Source organism: Camelus bactrianus, chromosome 4, assembly GCF_048773025.1.
Source record: "Camelus bactrianus isolate YW-2024 breed Bactrian camel chromosome 4, ASM4877302v1, whole genome shotgun sequence".
Classification (NCBI taxonomy): domain Eukaryota; kingdom Metazoa; phylum Chordata; class Mammalia; order Artiodactyla; family Camelidae; genus Camelus; species Camelus bactrianus.
The window spans coordinates 29598254-29619238 of NC_133542.1; the positions used below are offsets into that span (position 1 = coordinate 29598254).

General features: G+C 34.1%; 2 protein-coding genes across 4 annotated transcripts in view; both read left to right on the forward strand.

The window, feature by feature from the left end:
• RANBP6 (RAN binding protein 6) overlaps window positions 1-17654 on the forward strand; it is a 247349-nt gene extending 229695 nt beyond the window's left edge. The window contains exon 6 of the transcript XR_012506354.1: window positions 17523-17654. The gene's annotated coding sequence lies outside the window, so the exon portion shown is untranslated. The remainder of the gene's footprint in view (window positions 1-17522) is intronic.
• Window positions 1-20985, forward strand: part of BRD10 (bromodomain containing 10) — an 86572-nt gene that overhangs the window by 6216 nt on the left and 59371 nt on the right. For 2 of the 3 annotated variants that reach the window (XM_074361592.1, XM_045520884.2), the window contains exon 2: window positions 17523-17723. The exons of the other annotated variant lie outside the window; for it this stretch is intronic. In XM_074361592.1, coding sequence (XP_074217693.1) covers window positions 17523-17723 — 201 coding nt within the window. The remainder of the gene's footprint in view (window positions 1-17522; window positions 17724-20985) is intronic. 3 annotated transcript variants of the gene reach the window in all.

Below are 20985 nucleotides of genomic sequence, written 5' to 3' on the forward strand. Positions count from 1 at the left end.
CTGAGGGAATGGGAGAGAGGAGGCATTCATTTGAAGATTTGAAGCTGAGAATTATTGGAAAGCTGCATATGGAGCTCAGCAGAATGACTAGGAATAGATTAGAGATATAATTAGAAATGAACCTGCAGAAGGATGATTGAAGAAATAGTAGTGAATGAGATTGCCCAGGACAGACTCTAGTGAAAATACAAGGGGACCAAAGGCAGAATTTTGTGTAAGGATTGACTGTCTTCTGAAAAGACTGAAGATTAGAAAATATGATTAAAGTGTATATAATGCATATTAAAAGCTAAAATGCTTAATTAAGAAGAGGAAGTTAATTAAGGTGAAAAGAGTTTATTCTGGAATAAGTAAAAGGTATTCATTGGAAGATAGTAAACTGATAGACTTTAGTATTTTAGGAGGTTTTATTCCATTTGAAAATAATAATTTGAAAACAATTTAAATTTAATACAGTAAAAATGCCCTAATAGATTCAAATGTATTTTGCTTTAAAGTCTGTTTCTCATTGTATTTATGCCCTTGTGCTTAGTTTTATTTCTAAGGAAAAGGCTAGAGCAGGAAAAAGAAATCATGTTTTTGCAGAGAATATTTAGTGCTTTTCAGATGTCTTTTAGCTTTCAAATCATCTCTAGGCTCTCTCCACAAAATTAGAAATACATAGAACAAACAAATAGCTGTTTTCTTTTCCAAGGAACTTCTATAATAATATGAATCTTTAAAATATATATTAAATTACTTGAAGTGGTTGTTGTTCTTCTTTTTTTCAATGGGAAACACTAATAAATCCCAGTGGTACTATTATACATAACCAAGCCCTTTGTTGTATCATCTTCCACCTGGCACCTGTAAATATTCCACAATTAATCATCCTTAAAAGTCAAGATATTATAAGTATATATACTTTGAAAAAAGGCTTAGGAAAACCAATAGAGTGTTAATAGTGGTTATTGCTAAGTAGAAAGATACTGGGTATTTTTCATTTTCTTCTCTTAATGTTCTGTATATGCTAGATTTTCTGCAATAAGCATATTTTATAATTAATAAAATATTTTATTTAAAGGAAAGTAGTGTTTAACAACTTTGAATCAACTATATAGGTAAAGAATTGGGTTAAAAATTGTATCTTCAAAATTGTAAGACAGTACACTTATGTTAAATGTTGTAGCTGGGTAATGCAATTGTAAGTGATTAACTTTTCCTTCTACTTTCTCATTTTTTTTCTGCAATGACCATGTGTTGCTGTTATTTTTTATAATACAATTTAAAATATAAAGCCCACAGATTTTGTAGTTGCAATTTTAAGGACTTGGAATAGCCAGTGCTAAGAACTTAGCCCAAACTTTCATATTTAAAGCTTTTGGGTACAGCTATCTGAATATACTTTCAAACAAACATAATTCTTCTGTTAGCTTCTTTTATACCTCTTTAAATGTTAGTATGTCTGAGAATTTAGACCTGTTCATTTCTGTCTAGGCACTCCTCTAAAAGATAAAAACAGATGAGACTACAGATTGAGATAAACCAGTTTGAAGTAACACAATTAACCTTTTGCTATAATTTATAAGTACTACTTTACTAATACTGCTCTTCTGTGGGAGTTTAAACCTTCTAAGTTAGCATCAATGAAAAAATATTGCTAGATATAATGCAGAAAGTGTTTGAATTGCTATTTAACACAGGAAGTATTTTGGGGAAGTATATTCACTTTACAAAAGATAGCTTCTTTCTCCTTTTGTTATACCTCATCTGCTAGACATAAGTTTTCTTTCAAATGGTAACATTTATAATAGTTACAGTTTGGGTTTTCAAAAGCTATAAAGGTAAACATTTTTGTTTAAATTTTACAATCTATACTAGCCTAGTATGTTGACTTTTTTTAATTTATTTAAAAAAATTTTTATTGAAGTACAGTTAATTACAATGTGTCAGTTTTTGGTATGCAGCGCAAAGTCCTAGTCATGCATATATGTAAAAATACTCATTTTCATATTTTTTTCCATTAAAGGTTGTTACAAGATATTGAACATAATTTTCTGTGCTATACAAAAGAAACTTTTTTTAAACCTATTTTTATATATAGTGACTAACATTTGTAAATAAACTCCCAAATTTATTCCTTCCCACCCCCTTTCCCTGGTAACCATAAGATTGTTTACTAAGTCTGCGAGCCTGTTTCTGTTTTGTAAATGAGTTCATAGTGACTTTTATGGTGATGGTGGTGTATATTCTCAGCTTTCTGAGGTTGAGATCAGAAAGAAAATCTCTCTTACAGAATGTGTATGCAGGTAGAATATTGACATTATTCTCCCTATGGCATTTCAAGTTTTATGTTTTTAAACTGCTTTTCAATTTCGGTGTAGATTGCCTAACAAATACATAGAGGACACCAAGATTCTGCTAAATACACAATTCGTAGTGAATTCAGGAACTATTCTCATGTTTGTTCTAAAAATGAGAACAAATCTATTTCATTTTGCACTGAGGAGAGAAACGGATCATCTCTCAAAAAGTTATTATATAGAGAAGTTTTCCCATAAGAAATAGTTACAAAGGTAGATTGTTTCCATGTTAGCCTACGAGCCCAATTTTTAATATCTGAATTAGAAAAATTGGAAGATAAAAATACTAGAATATAATCAGTAAATAAAATTGAAGACATATTTCATATTTGTCTTGAATATTTGTGCTTGAGGAAAAGCAGGTTTAAATTTGACTCTATTCCCATAGATAAACTCCTTCCCTGGCTCCCTCATTTTCTTCTCTGATGCTGCCTTATTTGCAAGGCATTCCCTCTGTCTGGTCAGCCTCTATCCTCCTCAGCCTCCTTTGTTTTCTTTCATAGCATTGATTGCAACCTAATTTATAGCATGATTTAATGATAAATCTTTTTCTCCTAACTAGAATGTAAAATCTATGAGGGCAGAGACATTTTCTGCTTGGTTTGTTGCTATTTGACTTCTGTAAATGTTGATTTGAAATTAAGTAGTAGGTGGTTTAAATTGTAGGTGGTATAGGTCATTTTCAAAGGTTTATGGGACACGTCTCTCCCAAAGGGTGTTTCCCAGATTGCCAGCGTTAGAATGATGTAGCAGATTCCTTGGCCCTCGAATAGCATATTTAAGTCTGTTAATTCAGAATCTGAGTGGTGATTAGAAAGCTACATTTTTAATAAGCTCCCTAAATGATTTTTACACACAATAAAGTTCCAGGACTGATACTTCAAGATATAGTAACACTGTTTCATGGTTGATTTCACATCAGAATTTGGAATTTTCCATTCATTGAAGTGTTTTTATCACTGCTTTTATACTTGTCAACCTTTATTAACATTGTATTTTGGGTTATAGTCAGAATGAAGGGGAAAAATTGAGAAGCAGATTCATATATTCACGGTTTCCTGGGAAATACAATTTGAAGAAATTAAATGGGAATAAGTCAAGGATAGTGTGGGGGAGGGATGAGGAGACATGATACTAGGTGTTTGCATTATTCCTCTGAGAAAGACTGGAGAGAGCTTGAATGTCATGTGTTTGTGAAAGACTATTACACAAAGTAGTCTCTGTTTTTAGATTTTTTTTTCATTGTTTTAAAACTTTTTATTGGTGAATTTCTAACATAAAAAAATCAAAAGAGTATTTGAACCTTTATGTTCCTCACAGTATTTATTCGTGGCTGATTTTGTCCCATCTATACCTTCTGTATACCTCCCTTCTGTATTATTTTGAAGCAAATTATTAACATTAGATTTTTCTGTAAATGCTTAAGTTTGTAACTCTCAGAAATGGGGACTCTTTCATTTAAAATGTAATTACTGTACCATATCACACCAAAAGTTTTTTGGTGCACAGATTTTTGGATAGCAAATATCCAGTCAGTTGTCACATTTTGTATTGTTTCAAAAATTATTTTAAAAATTTGATATATAGTTTGTTTGAATCACAATCCAAATAAGTCCACGAGTTACATAGTTGGTTCATATGTATTTTAATTTATAGATTTCCCTTTCTTTTCTTCTCTATCTCCCCCCACTCTTCCTCCCCAACCTTCTTGCAGTAATTTTGTTGAAGAAAACAGATTGTTCGTGTGGAGTCTTCTGCAGTCTTGAATTTTGCTGATAATGTTCCATTCTTTTGTTCTCTGTATTTCCTATAAATTGGTAGTTGGTTCTAGAAGGTCCATCAAATTCAGGATCACTTTTTTAGGGGAGGCAAGGGCAAGACCATAACTCTTTAGATAATGTTGGGTTCATCCATCAGTTTCTGGTTGTATGTTTTAACTCAATTATGAATTGTTAGGTTTAGCATGATGGCACGATGTAATTTTGCTGAATTTCTTAAAATGAAAGGTAATGAGTGGTGATTTTATAGTGAAGTTTTACTTACTTTCTTTACATTTAAAATTATCTGTTGAATTTTCTATGACAAGTCATTTTTTTCTGTTTCTTCCTTTAGTAGAATTTAGAACATGAAAGTAATTTCAGGAATAAGCTATTTTATTTATCATCTGAGAAAATTGATTTTAGTTTAGAGTTATATTAAAGCATTAATTTTGTGAGTAATCCCTGTTATGTAGGGCTAATATGTTAAATAGTAGCAAAAATTTTAAAAACCTGAAGTTAAAGACCCTGGATTCTATTCCCATATGCATTTATCCATTTAGATGTGTTTGTGTGATCTTACATCATTTATCAGCTGTGGATAATAATACAATTCTTTGTGTTTCTCATTTGGTCTTCAGGAGCAGTAAAAAGAATTCCAAAGTAAGCTCTCATAACATTGCGTTGCACTATATTGGACAACATAATAATACAGTAATTGACCTCATAGTCTTCTGGCTCACTTTTAAGTTTTTTGTTTCTCTATTATAGTTGTGTATGAGTGCCAAGCCTTTATAAAGTTTAAAGTTTTTAACTAGAGTTCTGAAACATCCTCCAACCCATACAGTATGCAAAAATGTATGTGGGAATATGACATACATCTAAGTTTTTCCAGGGAAAGGATGCAAAATTTTAGTAGGTCATCAGAGGAGCACAGACCCCAAGAGGGTTAAGAACCATAGTTTAAAATACAGAATTAACAAGCACCCAGTAAGTTATGATGATGTTTAAAGTAGAGAAGATTCCAATTCAGTGAAGAAAAATTAGGCCTTTAATGGAATTAACAGAATATTCAAATAGTACCCAAAGATAGTCTTATAGTATGCCTGTGTTTATACTATTAGGTGTTTAAACAGACTTGTTTAACTGTGACCATGAAGCAATAGTTTTGCTCTGCGCTAAATTAAGAGGGAAAATGTCTTGGAAATAGTCTTCTTGGTATTCTAGAACTCCGAAAGAGTTAATATATGACTTACTGTACTGGAGATGTCTTAACTTTGTGAGTAAAGTGAGTTTAATTCTGGTTTTGCCAATGACACTTGTGTTGAACTAGACATTGACTTTCTCTAGAATTCCATTTCCAGTCATTGGCCATTAACTTCATCAAATTCAAAACAGTTTCTAAACACTTAAAGTGCCTCCTTCTCTACTTATAAGTCTCTTTCTTCTTTCTATATCTAGTGAAATCCTAATTATCAGAGGCTCAGCTCAGATTTTATCTCCTCTAACCTGATACATAATTAATTGCTTTTTTCACTGTATTCCATGATTCTTTGTTTTGCATCTGTTTATAGCACTAAAAAAATTCATGTTATGATAGATCTGTCTCTCTATATTGTGATATAATAATTGTTTGGTAATTCTTGAGTTAATGAAATAAATGAGCTTATGCAAAAATCAAATAAATATTCAGTTATATCAAATCAAAATTCCTGCTTGTTTTTTTAATAAGACTCTGCAGAGTTGTCATCTTCTCAAGAAAACTTCTTTATGCCTTTTTTTCCTCCCTCTTCTTTTCAGCTTTGGTTAGGTATATTCTTCTGTTTTTACAGGACCCACCTTTTGTGTTCATATGATTTGTATCTGTTTGCATGTCTGTTTGCCACCCTAAAGTTTAAGATTTTCTTATGTATTTTTGTATCTCTGGAAACTGGCTCTTCAAGTGCAGAGAAACTCAATACATATTGAGTTGAATTCAAATACCATATCCTCTCCTAAGGTATGGATCCAGTATTTAAAATCATATGATAGGAGGTAGTACATGATTAATGTAGTAAGACAGGTACTGTTCCTTATATTCAACAATGCTTATTATTTGATAGGCACTGTAGAAGGATTCAAAGATGAATATGGGAAGATAGGAGTTGATAAACTAAGTTCATGTCGGGGTCATTCCAGGCAACAAGAATAGCACATTCAAAAGTGCAAAGGGGAAAAAGCCACTGTATACAGCTAAGGAATGATCAGTAGTTTGTTTTGGCTTGAGTGCTAGTTATATATAGAAAAGTAATGACAGCTGTGACTGGAGGGGCCAGATGATGGTGCCAGCCCATAGAAGGCCTAATATGCTCTGCTAATGAAGAGTTTGATATTCCATATTAGTGAGTTATTAAATTAAAAGCTTTTAAGTTAGAGAATTACAAGGGACACATATGAAATGAATTAGAAGAGAAGACTAACATCTATTTGATCTTTTCCCATCCCTTAATTTTCCGCTTGTCTTAATTTTAATTTTGTATTTGACTTTGCTTCTCTTAGGCAACAGATTTGGTGAAAGATTTATATAGAAATGTATCTGAAAAGTTGTTTTATATTAAGCAAAAATCTTAGAATAATGCTAGAGAAAAGAGAAAGACAGAACTTTTTTTGCCAAATAATTTAGATAGTATACCAGATCTAAATAATTAAATCATTTAAGTTGGACTTAGTTGTTTTGTTTCTTTAACTGGATTTGCCATATGTAGTTTTTTTTTAAACATTTTTTTATTGAGTAATAATCATTTTACAATGTTGTGTCAAATTCCAGTGTAGAGCATAATTTTTCAGTTACACATGAGCATAGATATATTCATTGTCACATTTTTTTTTCGCTGTGAGCTACCACAAGATCTTGTATATATTTCCCTGTGCTATACAGTATAATCTTGTTTATCTATTCTACATTTTGAAATCCCAGTCTGTCCCCTCCCACCCCCTGACCCCTTGGCAACCACAAGTTCGTATTCTATGTCTATGAGTCTGTTTCTGTTTTGTATTTATGTTTTGTTTTTTTTTTTTTCATATTCCACATATGAGTGATCTCATATGGTATTTTTCTTTCTCTTTCTGGTTACTTCACTTAGAGTGACATTCTCCAGGGACATCGATGTTGCTGCAAATGGCGTTATGTTGTTGGTTTTTGTGGCTGAATAGTATTCCATTGTATAAATATACCACGTCTTCTTTATCCAGTCATATATTGATGGACATTGAGGCTGTTTCCATGTCTTGGGTATTGTAAATAGTGCTGCTATGAACATTGAGGTGCAGGTGTCATTATGAAGTATGGTTCCTTCTGGATATATGCCCAGGAGTGGGATTCCTGGGTCATATGGTAAGTCTATTCCTAGTCTTTTGAGGAATCTCCATACTGTTTTCCACAGTGGCTTTCCTTGCTTCCCTCTCCCACTCTTAATGACTTAGATGTCTCTTACAATTTTGTGTTTATTCTATTTGGAATTCATGGTAGTTATCACCTTTCCAGTTATGAGTTTCTCATTTTTGTAGCATCCTGCTTCTTTTCTATTTAAAGAAGACTTGTCAGTATTTCTTTTAACATGGGTTTAGTGTTGCTAAACTCTTTTAGTTTTTGCTTGTCTGTGAAGTTCTTTATCTCTCCTTCTATTCTAAAGGATAGCCTTGATGAATAGAGTATCCTAGGCTGCATCTTTTTTTCATTCAGGACTTTGAATATATCTTGCCACTCCCTTCTGGCCTGTAGTGTTTGTGTAGAGAAATCAGCTGAGAGCCTATGGGGGTTCCCTTGTAACTCACTCTGTTTTTCTCTTGCTGCCGTTAGGATCATTTCTTTATCCTTGACTCTGGCCATCTTGATTATGATATGTCTTGGTGTGGGTCTATTTGGGTTCTTCCTCTTTGGGACCCTCTGAGCTTCCTGTACTTGGATATCTGATTCCTTCTTTAGGTTTGGGAAGTTTTCACCCATGATTTCTTCAAATACCTTTTCAATCCCCTTTGCTCTTTCTTCCCCTTCTGGAACCCCTATTAAGCATAGATTGGCATGCTTTATATTATCCCATAGGTCCCTTATAACGTTTTCATTGTTTTTCTCTCAGCTGTTCTGATTGGGTGCTTTCTGTTGTCCTGTCTTCTAGGTCACTTATTCGTTCCTCTGCATTATCTAGCCTGCTTTGTACAGCCTTTAGATCAGCTCTCATCTCAGCAAATGAGCTTACTGATTCTGCTTGGTTCTTCTTTATAGCTTCAATTTCATTTTTGACATATTTTATATCTCTAAACACTATTTCTTTTAGTTCCTTCAGTACTTTGATCACTCCTTTTTTGAAATCTTGATCTGGTAGGCCATCGATGTCTATTTCCTTGATCATGCTTCCAGGGGATTTCTCTTGATCTTTTAATTGGGGGTGGTTCCTCTGCTTCTTCATATTGTTCATATCTCTCTGGCACCAGTGGGTGGGCGGGTCACTCCCCCTCCCGATGTGGCAGTCAGATGCTGCACTTGGGCAAGGCAGATGGGCAGATCACACCCCCTCACAGCACTGTGGTCAGGTGCTGCGTTCCTGCCAGGAAGGTGGGTGGCCACCTGCCCTCTCCCGGCGCCGGTCGCTCTGCTGCTCTGTGCAGCTGCCCGTTCTGCCTCCAGTCCACACTCTGTAGGCGGGCTCGGGGAAGACCGTGGAACAGCCCTGCCTCTGCTCTGTGCCAAATCTCAACTCCTTGTCTGTCTTGGCTGTGTGAGTTCTCTGAGGTGCCAGGGCAGAAAGATCCTATCTGCCTCAGGCTGTAAACAAGTCTCAGTCCTGCCTAGGAGGTTGCGGAGCCCCTGGGTGTGGATTCAGGTCTCAGCCCCGCCCCTGCCCAGGCGCTGTGCACAGGAGGATATGGCGGCTGTGGCTGTGCCCTGCCTCTCTTCTCAGAGAAGTTCCAGTAATGGCGCTGCAGGTCTGAAGAGACAAAGACTATGGCGCCCCTCCCCCCATGGCACACCAGCCATGTTGCTTTGCTTTTTTCACAATTTATGGGGGACTGAGGTTGTTCTGCTCCATATCCCCTCCCAGCCACGGCATGCAGCACCATGCAGTCCCCCGGGGCTGCCTCAGTGCAGCTGCCCCAGTCCTTCGCCCAGCTCAGGCAGCCTGTCCCGCTCCCAGCTGCCGGCTTATGTCTCGGGCTGGATGTCGCGGGGACCCTTTCTGCCTGTTTAACTTAGTTCTGTTGGTCAAGGGGTGCTCGGGGCAGATCTGAGCCTCGGAGGCTCCCCCTCTGTCCCTCTGGCCTCTCCATTGGCGAAGGGGAGACCCAGCGAACGAGTGCTAGTCCTCCTTTGCCACTCTCTCCCCGTGGGACCCATCCCACACTGTTTTGCTTTTTCTTCTTTTTTCCTTTTCTCCTACCAGATTTTTGGTGTCTTTGTCTTTCAAAGAGGGTGATGTTCTTTCGGAGTTCTGCAGGTGCTCTAGCTGGCTGAGTGGGTCTGTAGATGTGAGTTTCGGTGTATTTGTGGGAGAGGGTGAGCTACAAGCGTCCTTCTACTCTGCCATCTTGCTTCTCAGTGCCATGTGTAATTTTATATCTTGCTTATCACTTACTAGATTTGATTTTATCTGTTACTTGATTGTTACCTGTAAATATTATTACATATGTGACTATACACTAACAGGATAACAACAGTGGGACCTTGTAGTGAGGGTTTTGTGTTTTGTTTTGCTTTGTTTTGTTTGACCCTGTGGGGTTTTTACCTAGGAATTTTATTTTTTGCCATGTGAATTAGTTATGTTTTGCTTTGTTTGGCTACCAACAAAAAATGACAGACCACTTTCACTAAAAATTAGCCTAACATTGACAGATAACTAAATAAAGAAGTTGTGGTATGTATATACACACACATACACATATACATACATGCAATGGAATACTACTCAGCCATAAAAAATAAATAAATAAAATAATGCCATTTGGTGCAACATGGGTGGACCTGAAGATTGTCCTTCTAAGTGAAGTAAGCCAGAAAGAGAAAGAAAAGTACCATATGATACCACTTATATGTGGAATCTAAAAAAAAGATGCAAATGAACTTATTTAAAAATAGAAACAGACTCACAGATATAGAAAACAAACTTAACAGTTACTAGGGTGGAAAGGGGAGTGTGGAGGGTTAAATTGAGAGTTTAGGATTAGTAGATGCTAACTACTATATATAAAATAGACAAACAACAAGTTTATACTGTATAACACAGGGAACTCTATTCATTATCTTGTAGTAGCCTATAATGAAAAAGAATATGAAAACAAATATATGTATGTATATGTATGACAAAAATATGGTGTACACCAAAAATTGACACAACATTGTAAACTGACTATACTTCCATTTGAAAAAAAAAAAAACAAACCTAAGAAAAATAGACTGATTCATTAAGAAGTAGGTTAAAGTCATCAGTCATGGCATGGTTTGTGAAACTTAAGAATATACCTTAAAAATATTTTTAAATGTTTGTAATCACACAAGTTAGCTAGTTCCTAATGTTTTTATTACTTTATGATTGTCCTTTTCAACAATACTTTTGATTAATTTACCAATCTAGAGTAAGGAGTAGAGACAACCTGCCTTGGCTGCCTTTAATACGGAAAGGCCCAGCAGAAGTTTTGAAATTACATTTTATTTATCATAATTTTAGTAATTGTTATGTGCCACTCAGTCACTTTTGGAAAAGCTTTATCTGTATTAAATTATTTAATCCCCATGACATCTCTTCAAGTAATTAATGATTTACATAACTTGTTTTACAAATGAAGAAACAAGACACAAAGATTAATTTGCCCAAAGTAGTTAGTGACAGAACCTGGATTTGAATCCAGACTGGCTCCAGAGCCCCAGGTGCTTAATCACTGTGCTGTGCTGCTTATGAGCAGGAGCTGTAGGGATTGAGAGAAAGGAGACTTTCTACCTGAGAGAGAGGTTGGGGAGGAATGGATCATTAAAGAGTCCAAGGCAGAGGGAGCATTTAGATACTTGTGGTATAGGATCAACAGGATTCACTTGCAATATAAATCATTACTAATTATGTATGTTAAATATAACTTGTGAAAATCTAAAGGAAATAATTGAAGTGTTATTGTAGTGTACATGGACTTTGCTTAGCACCCCAGTGACTAGTGATTGTTTTATTAATAGTTTATTAATTAAAAAATAATGTGTACATCTTGGCAAAAATTAAACATTACAAGAAGTATTACAATAACAATTGTTTTCTTCTCTCCTGTTGCCTGGTCCCCTACTGTTACGAGGCTACTGCTGTTACTAGTTTCTTATATTCAATTAGGTGTTTCAGGTTTTTTTCTGTTTATGTGAAGCTTTACTATTTTTTTTAAATTGAGGTATAGTTGATTTACAATATTATATTAGTTTCAGGTATACAATATGATTCAAAATTTTTGTAGATTATAAAATTATTTTAAAATATTAGCTATTTTCCTTGTGCTGTGCAATACATCCTTGTAGCTTATTTATTTTATACATTATAATTTGTACCTATTAATCTTCTACCCCTATCTTTGCCTCTCCCCACTGGTAGACATTTCATTGTTCTCTATATCTGTGAATCTGGTTTTGTTTTGTTATAGTCATTCATTTGTTGTTGTTGTTTTAGATTCCACAAATAAGTGATATCATACAGTATTTGTCTTTCCCTCTCTGACTTATTTCACTAAGCATAATACCCTCCAAGTCCATCCATTTTGTTGAAAATGGCAAAATTCCTTTCTTTTTTATGGCTGAGTAGCATTGCATTGTGTGTGGATGTATATGTGCATATATGTGCACACACACATACATACACACATACTACTTCTTTATCCATTCATCTATTGATGTATACTTAGGTTAGTTCCGTATCTTAACTATTGTAAATAATTATAAATCCTGCTAGGAACATTCAGAAGCATGTAACTTTTCAAATTAGTGTTTTTGTTTTCTTCAGATTTATACCCTGGAGTGGAATTATGGAGCATATGCTAGTTCCATTTTTAGTTTTTTGAGGAACCTCTATAGTATTTTGTACAGTGACTGCACCAATTTACATTCCCACCAACAATGTACAAGGGTTCCCTTTTCTCCATATCCTTGCCAGCACTTGTTGTCTGGTGTTTTTGATAATGACCATTTTGACAGGTGTAAGATGATGTCTTAATGTGGTTTTGATTTGCATTTCTATGATGATTAGCAATGTAGAGCATCTTTTCATGTGACTGCTGGCCATCTGTATGTGTTCCCTGGAAAAATGTCTCTTCAGGTCTTCTAGTTGTTTGTTTTTTGGATACTGAGTTGTATAAGCTGTTTATATATTTTGAATAGTAAACGCTTGTCAGTCATATCATTTACAAATATTTTCTCCCATTCAGTAGGTTGTCTTTTCATTTTATTGATGGTTTCCTTTGCTGGGAAAAAGCTTTTAAGTTTAGTTAGGTACAATTTAAAATTTTTTGCTTTTGTTTTCTTTGCCTTAGGAAAGGAAATACTGAACAGGAAATATCAAAAACTTATTGGTATGATTTATGTCAAAGAGTCCTCTGCCTATGTTTTCTTCTAGGATTTTTATGGTTTCCCATCTTACATTTAGGTCTTTAATCCATTTTGAGTTTATTTTAGTATATAATATAAGAAAATGTGTTAATTTCATTATTTTACATGTAAGCTGTCCAGTTTTTCCAGAACCACTTATTGAAGAGACTGTCTTTTTCCTGTTGTATACTCTTGTCATAGATTAGTTGACCATTAGTGTGTGGATTTATTTCTGGGCTCTCTGTTCTGTTCCATTGATCCATGTGTCTTTTTGTGCTACTATCATACTGTTTCGATTACTGTAGTTTCTTAGTGTAGTTTGAAGTCAGGGAGCTTGATACCTCCAGCTCTGTTCTTCTTTCTCAAGATTGCTTTGACTATTTGGTTTCTTTTGTGTTTCCATACAGATTTTAGAATTACTTATTCTAGTTCTGGAAAAACACTTTTGGTGTTTTGATAGGGGTTGTATTGAATCTGTAAATTGACGTACGTAGTATGCTCATTTTAACAATATTAATTCTTCCAGTTCATGTACACGAATTATCTTTCCATCTGTTTGTGTTATTTTCAGTTTCTGTCACTAGTGTCTTATAGCTTTCTGGGTACAGGTATTTTACGTCCTTAGATCTATTCCTAGGTATTTTATTCTTTTTGCTGTGTGGTAAATGGAATTTTTTAAAAATTTCTCTTTCTGATAGCTCATTATTAGTGTGTAGAAACTCAGCAGATTTCTGTATATTAATTTTGTATCCTACAACTTTACTGAATTTATTGATGAGTTTTAGTAGTTTTGGAGGGGTGTCTTTAGGATTTTCTATGTTTAGTATCATGTCATCTGCAAACAGTGACAGTTTTACTTCTTCTTTTTCAATTTGGATTCCTTTTATTTTTCTTGTCTGATTCCTGTCTCTAGAACTTCCAATACTATGTTGAATAAAAGTTAGCTGTCTCAGATTTTAGCATGTTCAAAACTGAACTTTTGGTTTGTTGTTTTGTTTTTCTAAGCCTGTTCTTACTTTCTGAGCAAGTGACTCCACTATCTGTGAAGTGGCCCTAGCCAAAAAAAAACTAGCTTTTTTCATTGATTCTTCCTTTTCACTTATTTTTCACGTTAAGCATATCAACCATTTCTGAGTTTTCTTCTCCTAACGTATATTTTAAATCTTGCCCATTTCTCTCCACTGTCATCACTTAAGTACAAACTATTATCATCTCTTGCTTGGAATACTGCTATAGTTTCCTGATTTGTTTTCCTGTTTCTGCTTTTTCCTTCTGGAATCCATTTTCTTCCCAGCAGTCAGAGTGAACTTTAAAAAATGTACATTGAGAAGTCAGTACCTTGCATCAAGCATTTCATTGGCACATAGGCTATAGTAAGGAGTTTGGCTTATTGTCTTTCACGTACCTGCCAAGCCATATCTCCCCTCAGGGCCTTTATACTTGTTCTTTCTTTTATCTAGAACACTTATCCCCAAGGTTTTCTTTGAGTTTTTGTTTGCTTGTTTTTTTCTTTGAGTTTTTGTTTGCTTGGTTTTTTGTTTGTTTGTTTGTTTGTTTGATCATGGCTGGCTCCTCCTCCTGTCACTTCCTCAGAGAAGTTATTCTTGACTGTCTTCCACAGAACTTATAATATCTAGCTTATAATTAGAACTTATGTGTGTGTATATGTTTACTCAGTTTTTGCATATCTTCTTACTAGCAAGCCCAGTTTGAGGCTCTGAAAGTATTAGCAAAATGAAATCCTTATCTTCCTGGAACTTTCATTCTGGTGAAGAGATGGATAATTACCAAATAAGTAATTATATAATGCAATGTACTATCGTAGCATGAAGTAACAAGAAGAAAAAGAAAGCAGAGTAAGGAAATAGAGAATGACAAGGGATCCATTACTAGTTATGGTGGTCAGAGAAGTCCTCTCAGATATGGTGACATTTGACCAGAGATTTGAATTAAGTGATAGTGCCTAGCCATACAAATATCTGGGGGGAAATGCTTTACAGGAGAGAGATAAAGTGCAAAGCAGATTTTGGTGTGGCTGAGAATAAAAAGGTGGCCAGAACACCAAAAACTGAGGGCAGAGTAGTAGAAAATAGGGTCTGCAGTGGTAGATGAGGGCCATAACACAGTAGCTCTTGTAGGCCATCAGAACTTCAGATTGTATTTAAGTGTAACTGGAAGGCTTTGGAGGAGACAGAGTAGAGGAATAGCATGATCTGATTACCTTTTTTTAAGATTTTGAAAAATATTATTTTATTATTTTTAATTTTTTTTTATTTTTGGGGGAGGAGGTAATTAGGTTCATTTATTTTTACAGGAGGTACTGGGGATTGAACCGAGGATCTTGTGCATGCTAAGCTTGAGCTATACCCTCCCTCCTGGTTACCTTTTTAAAAGGATTAGCTGGGTTGCTGCATGAAGAACAGGCTGTAGGGAGATCAGAGTAGAAGCCAGGAGACCTGGCACAAAGAGATGGCAATAATTGAGGTGAGAGTTTGAACATTTTCACAAACACACACTGCTGCATGCCACATGTATGTTAACATACACATATACTTGTATATAATTATGTTTGGGTTAAAACATATATTTTGTCCAGAGACTTCTTTTTTACATTCAGCAGTGTAATATGGACATCTTTTACAGTGAGTACTTACAGATATACCTGTTGGTTTTGATGGATGATTGTACCGCATGTTGTGATGTACATGACTGTATTTAATGTCTCCTGTTGAAGATCTTTTATATTTCCAGGTTGTTCTTTTTGAATAACAAACAATACTTTGTGTATGTGTGTGTGTGTGTGCATTGCTCATAGTTGTTGTGGATATATAATACCTAGAAGCATGATGGGTCAAAGGATATATGCACATTAAGTCTTAATGATTATCACTGCATTGACTTTCAAGAAGGCTGTGCCAATTTTAGATATCCACTAGTGTTGTATGAGAATTTTTTTTCCTTATAGACACTCTCCAATACTGAGTACTATGTCATTTTGATCTTTACATCTTGATATGAGAGAAACATTTTCTTTTTTGTATTTTAATTACAAATGATAAATATCAGAGCTTATATTCTTATTTTTGTTGAGTAATAAAGGGTATTACTTTCTCTTTGATCTTTGTTCTGAGAAAATACTCTTTTAAAAAGTGGTGTCTAACTTATCTTTTCTAATAAGAGTAAAGTTAAAGGATAAAATTTAGTTTCTGACTTGTTTACATAACAGTTTAGCCATATGACTTAATACTTTCCTCAACTCTCCTTATCCCTAATGCTCTGCATACATTGTGACCTCTGAGATGTCATCATGTTTTAGTGTAATATTATCCATTAATGTTCTTTTCCATTAGTATTGATGAGGAAATAATTAAAATTACATAATTAGTTAGTTCTCCAGTGTAAGCACTTAAAAGGAACCCAGGTATACCCATTCAGTATCTTTTATTGCCATTTTATTTGCCTTAGGCCCACATTCCTCACTCCCAGACCAATTAGCTATCATACAGATATATACTATTCTGCATAAAAGAATCACAGCCTGAAACGTATGGATAGATAAACTCAAATTCTTCAGCATTACTGGAAAATCAGTTTAAACCTTCATGACCTGCCTAAAGCTGAATTAGTTAAAATGTAATCTCCTTCTAACAAACAAGCAAACAAAAACCCATATAATAGTGCCACAGTTCAGTGGAACTTTGCAGTCATACCATTCATGGGCCCTAGATAGCCTGAGACTAAGATTGTTATAAAGTCATTCTAACTTAGAGCAATAAACCACCATGAACATAGTCCGAGATGGACAGGAGTTTGATTATAGTTTATGCCATAAATGTTTATGTTTTGGTGAACCTTTAGCCTATTTAGCCAAAAGAACTCCTATAGGAAAGCAGGAAAATATGACTACAGGATCAACTTTTAATTTATATAGACTCTTAACCAGCATATTGAATGCTTACTTCAAGTGTTGACTTGATTTTGCATTGTAGAAACAACATGTACAAAACCTCATAGGCTCTGGCAGATTTTATAGAGATGAAACACCGTATATTTTACCTGACGCTTTTCACAATTAACTCATATAGACTTACAGTTAATGCATATAAATTCAGAAGTCAGTTTTTAGTCTAGACTTAAAATTTTACAGGATTAATGTGTGTTTCTTTTTTCAGTATAAATGGTTTTAATTATTTCAGATTCATGAAGGCAATTCATAGATAATTAAGCAAACTGCTAAGAAACTTTTTCATCATTATCTTTAATCATTAGATTAGTATCTTAGTTTATTAATAAAATATTATAGGGTAGGGAGACATTTGTGGTGAGGTTGAAGAGGAAATCTAGATTCCTAGTTTTATAGTTTAGTCAGAAGGTTTCTAAATGTATAGTTATATACTATAGTTGCTCATTTGTCTATGATTTCTTCAGGTTGCTTATGTACCATAAATTTTTTTCTCCCAGAATATTTTTGTATTATGTATACTTTCCTATACTAATAATAAGTAGTATGAAATATATGAAGAGATGTAAAGATAAGCTACGTTTAATTTTGCAAAGAATAAAAATTTTTTCATTAAAGACATCTTTAATAATTTTAGTGCTTCAGTTTTGTGTATATTTTTAATGTAGGGAAAAGACTCTCATTCAGACTGATTTTATGACATGAGTGAGGAAAATTAGAAATTATGTAGGGAGGATAAAAATCTGGAACATAGCTAAGCAAGGTTTAACTAAATACCTTTTATGTAGTTAGCAAAAAGGATTCTTCTTAAGATGCTAGTTAAGGGGGTTTATTGCTTACCCAGAAGATTTGACCTATGAATTGACTTATTCTTCTCCAAGGCACTTGAGAGAAAAGACAACGATAGCAGTTACATCTAGAGGCTATTATGGATTGGAGGATGAGAAGGGAACTGCATGTACTTCAACAAGGCGTCGGTCAACACCGCGAAGTTTGGCAGGCTTGACAAGTGGAGTTTTTGAATCTATAATGGTTCAAGTTTTGAGACAGGAAGAACAGCTGAGAGCAAAAGAAGAAAAAAGGTAACTGTTAAAAAAAAAAAAAGTTAAGTTTCATGTTGTTCAAATTTTCAGAAACTACATTTCAAAGATTAGCTGTGTAACTTTTTTTTGGCCATTTCAAATTTCTGGGCCCATTTCAGTAGTGTTCCAAAATGCGTTCTCACCAAAGTATGAGTTAATACTGAAATATCACAATAAAATTTATTTTAAAATACAGTTTTAAATTTTTGAACCAAATTACTTTGAATTTATACAAAAATAATTTTTATAAAAGATTTCAGGATGCTTTCTAGATTTCTGGAAGTATCCTCAAGTGAATTATAACTTTTAAATTAGAAGAATTTTATATAGATTTGTATAGCTTTAAAATAGAATCAAAGACCTTTAAAATTAGGAGAAACTCCAGAGATTATGTGGTTCAAATGACATACAAGTTCATGTCTGCCAGATCCTTCATTGATATTAATTTCCTGGATAACTGTGCTTACTCTGGACCCACCAGGAAAGAATGCTATGCTCAGTGTTACACCTGTAGGGTCTAGGAGCATAGAGATTGATGATACTTCTATAAGTTTTTGTAATAACAAAAGAGACTAGGACCCAGAGGTAAGTGATTACTCAAAAAAGACTGGCGATTTTTATACTAAATCAAATCTCAAACTATGTTAGGCATGATTGCTGAGGTAATAGGGAACTACTAATGCTATTCAAGGGAAATTTATAATATATTGTTGCTCCTCTTATTTAGTGATAAATTTAGCCTGCTTTGATATTTGTAGGATTAAAATTCAACCTTGAGACTTTGTACCACAACATTTTTTATAGTAGTGGTTAATTGGGAACCCACTGTGAAATACTTTTTTCCTTGTGGAGAACCTCATAGAACTACTTCTGCTATAGGAAAAGGGATTTTATGGCAGAGTAAAGATTAATCTGACAGTAGTGTATAATAGATTGAAATAGAAATTGAAGAAAAGGAAGGCTTGTAGAAAGCTGTATGTAGTAGTCTAGACTTCCACTACTGGTGACCCGAAGTAGGAAGAATGTCATAATGTCCTGGGAACAATCAAGACTTAGTACCTTCTTTGATATAGGGGAAACAAAGGAAGTAGTTGTAATAATAGCAATAAGAAGATTAAAAAAAAAAAAAAGAATGGTTAACATTCATTGAGCATGACTGTTTGCCAGGTTTAGCTCTAACCACCTTATTTGTATTCAACATTTGTCCTGAGGCACAGAGAAATTAAGTAACTTGCCCAAGGCCAGGCAGTTTTTCAGTGGTAAGGTTAAGATTTGAACCCAGGCAGTTTGGTTATAGAGCTTTTGCTCCTAAGCAGTATGCTGTCCTTGTGACTTAAACATGACGGCGTTAGCAAAGAAAGTAAAAGAGCTTAGGTCCATGGTGTGAAGAAACATCAGTAAACTCCAGTTTTTAATAAGTTGTTTGAAGTGATGAGGAAACATTTAAGCACATAAGTAGGAATAGCCAGTAGGAAGCTAGAAATATGGTTGAATCTTTTTCTTTTCTCCAATTTTAAATATATTTATGTGTCCTGTGCTTAACATTAAACAACCATAGGTGAGTAACACATAGGGGAAATTCTGCCATCAAATGTCTAGGGACTATGATAATTTAATATGAATTAACCTTTCTCTTTGGGTACAGTGCTAACTTTCTCTTTTTTAATTAGAAATATTTTAAACATGGAGCAAAGAATAAATAAAATTCTAATAAAGGCCTAAGTACTTACTACCTAGGAATTTTTAAAGAAATTAAGCGTCAATACTATATTTCCTTTATTTTTCCTCTGTCCCCAGAAGAAACCACTAACCTGACTTTATCATTCCCATGCATTTTATTACTGAATTTTAAGAATTCTTTTATATATTTTGGATACAAGTCCTTTGTTAGATATATATGCATTGCAAATATTTTCTCCTAGTCTGTGGCCTTCCTTTCATTTTCAGTGTTAATGAGAAAGGGAAAATTTTAACCGAAGTTCAACTTTTTTGCCTTTTGTGACCTAAGAAATCTTAGTTTACTCAAGCTTATAAAGTTTTTTTTTCCCCCTTTTTTTTGCCCTGGAAATTTCTAAGTTTTGTTTTTTATGGTTGAATCTGTGATCCATTTGAAGTTAATTTTTGTGTATGGTTGTTTGAGGTAAGGATGAAGGTTTATGTTTCTTCTATGCGGATAATCAGTTCAAGTATAATTGTTTGATAAAACCATTCTTTGATTCCTAAATTACATTTACATCTTTGTTGAAAATCTGTTGAACATACATTTGTGAGTCTTTCTGGACGTTCTGTTGTGTTCCATGTATCTATAGGTGTGTCCTTAAGCTAATACTGTGTTGACTTGATGACTATAGCTGTATAATAAGCCTTGAAATTTGGTGATATGCATCTTCCACCTTTGTGTTCTGTTTTGTTTTGTTTCAAAATTGTTAGGCTATACTAGGATGTTTGCATTTCTTTATAATTTTGGAATCATATTGTAAATTCTACAAAAAAAACACCTGTGGGGACTTTGATTAAGATTACATGGAAGTTATCAATTTCTGGGTAATTGTTTAAATTCTCTCAGCAGTATTTTGTAGTTTTCGTTGTATACATTTTCCACATATTTCATGTTTTTGATGCAGTTGTAAATATTTAAAAGTTCAATTATATTTTGTTGCTAATATATATATAAATACGATTGATTTTAATACAGTCACCTTTTGTCTGTTTCTGCTTTGAGTTCTGAAAGAGTTTGCCTCAGGTAGTTTGAAACTCTGCTATTGGATATGTACATATTTATGATTCTTAGAGGGTTTTTTTTGATGGATTGACTTCTTTCTTAGAAGTGTTCGTTTTGGTTCCTGATAATATTTCTTACATTTTTTTAATAATACATTTTATCTCCAATATTAGCTTATTAGATGTGCGTCTTTTTTTCTTTTTTTTTTTTAGTGGTTTCTGTAGGGTTTACAAGACTTGCTTAACATACCACAGTTAACTTCAAATGTTACGCTTCACAGTATACTTCTCTTTACCTCTTCCCATCCTTTGTGCTTTTGTCATACATTTTACTTTTACATGAGTTATAAACCCCAATACACTGTTGTTGTATGTCCTTTAACTAGTTATCTTTGGAAGAAATTTAAGAATGAAGGAGGAAAAGTATCTTATAGTTATCCATATATCTACCCTCTCCAGCGTTCTGCCTTCCTTTGTATTGACCCATGATGCCGTCTGGTGTCATTTTTCTGCTGCCTGAAGAACTACATTCATTTCTCAT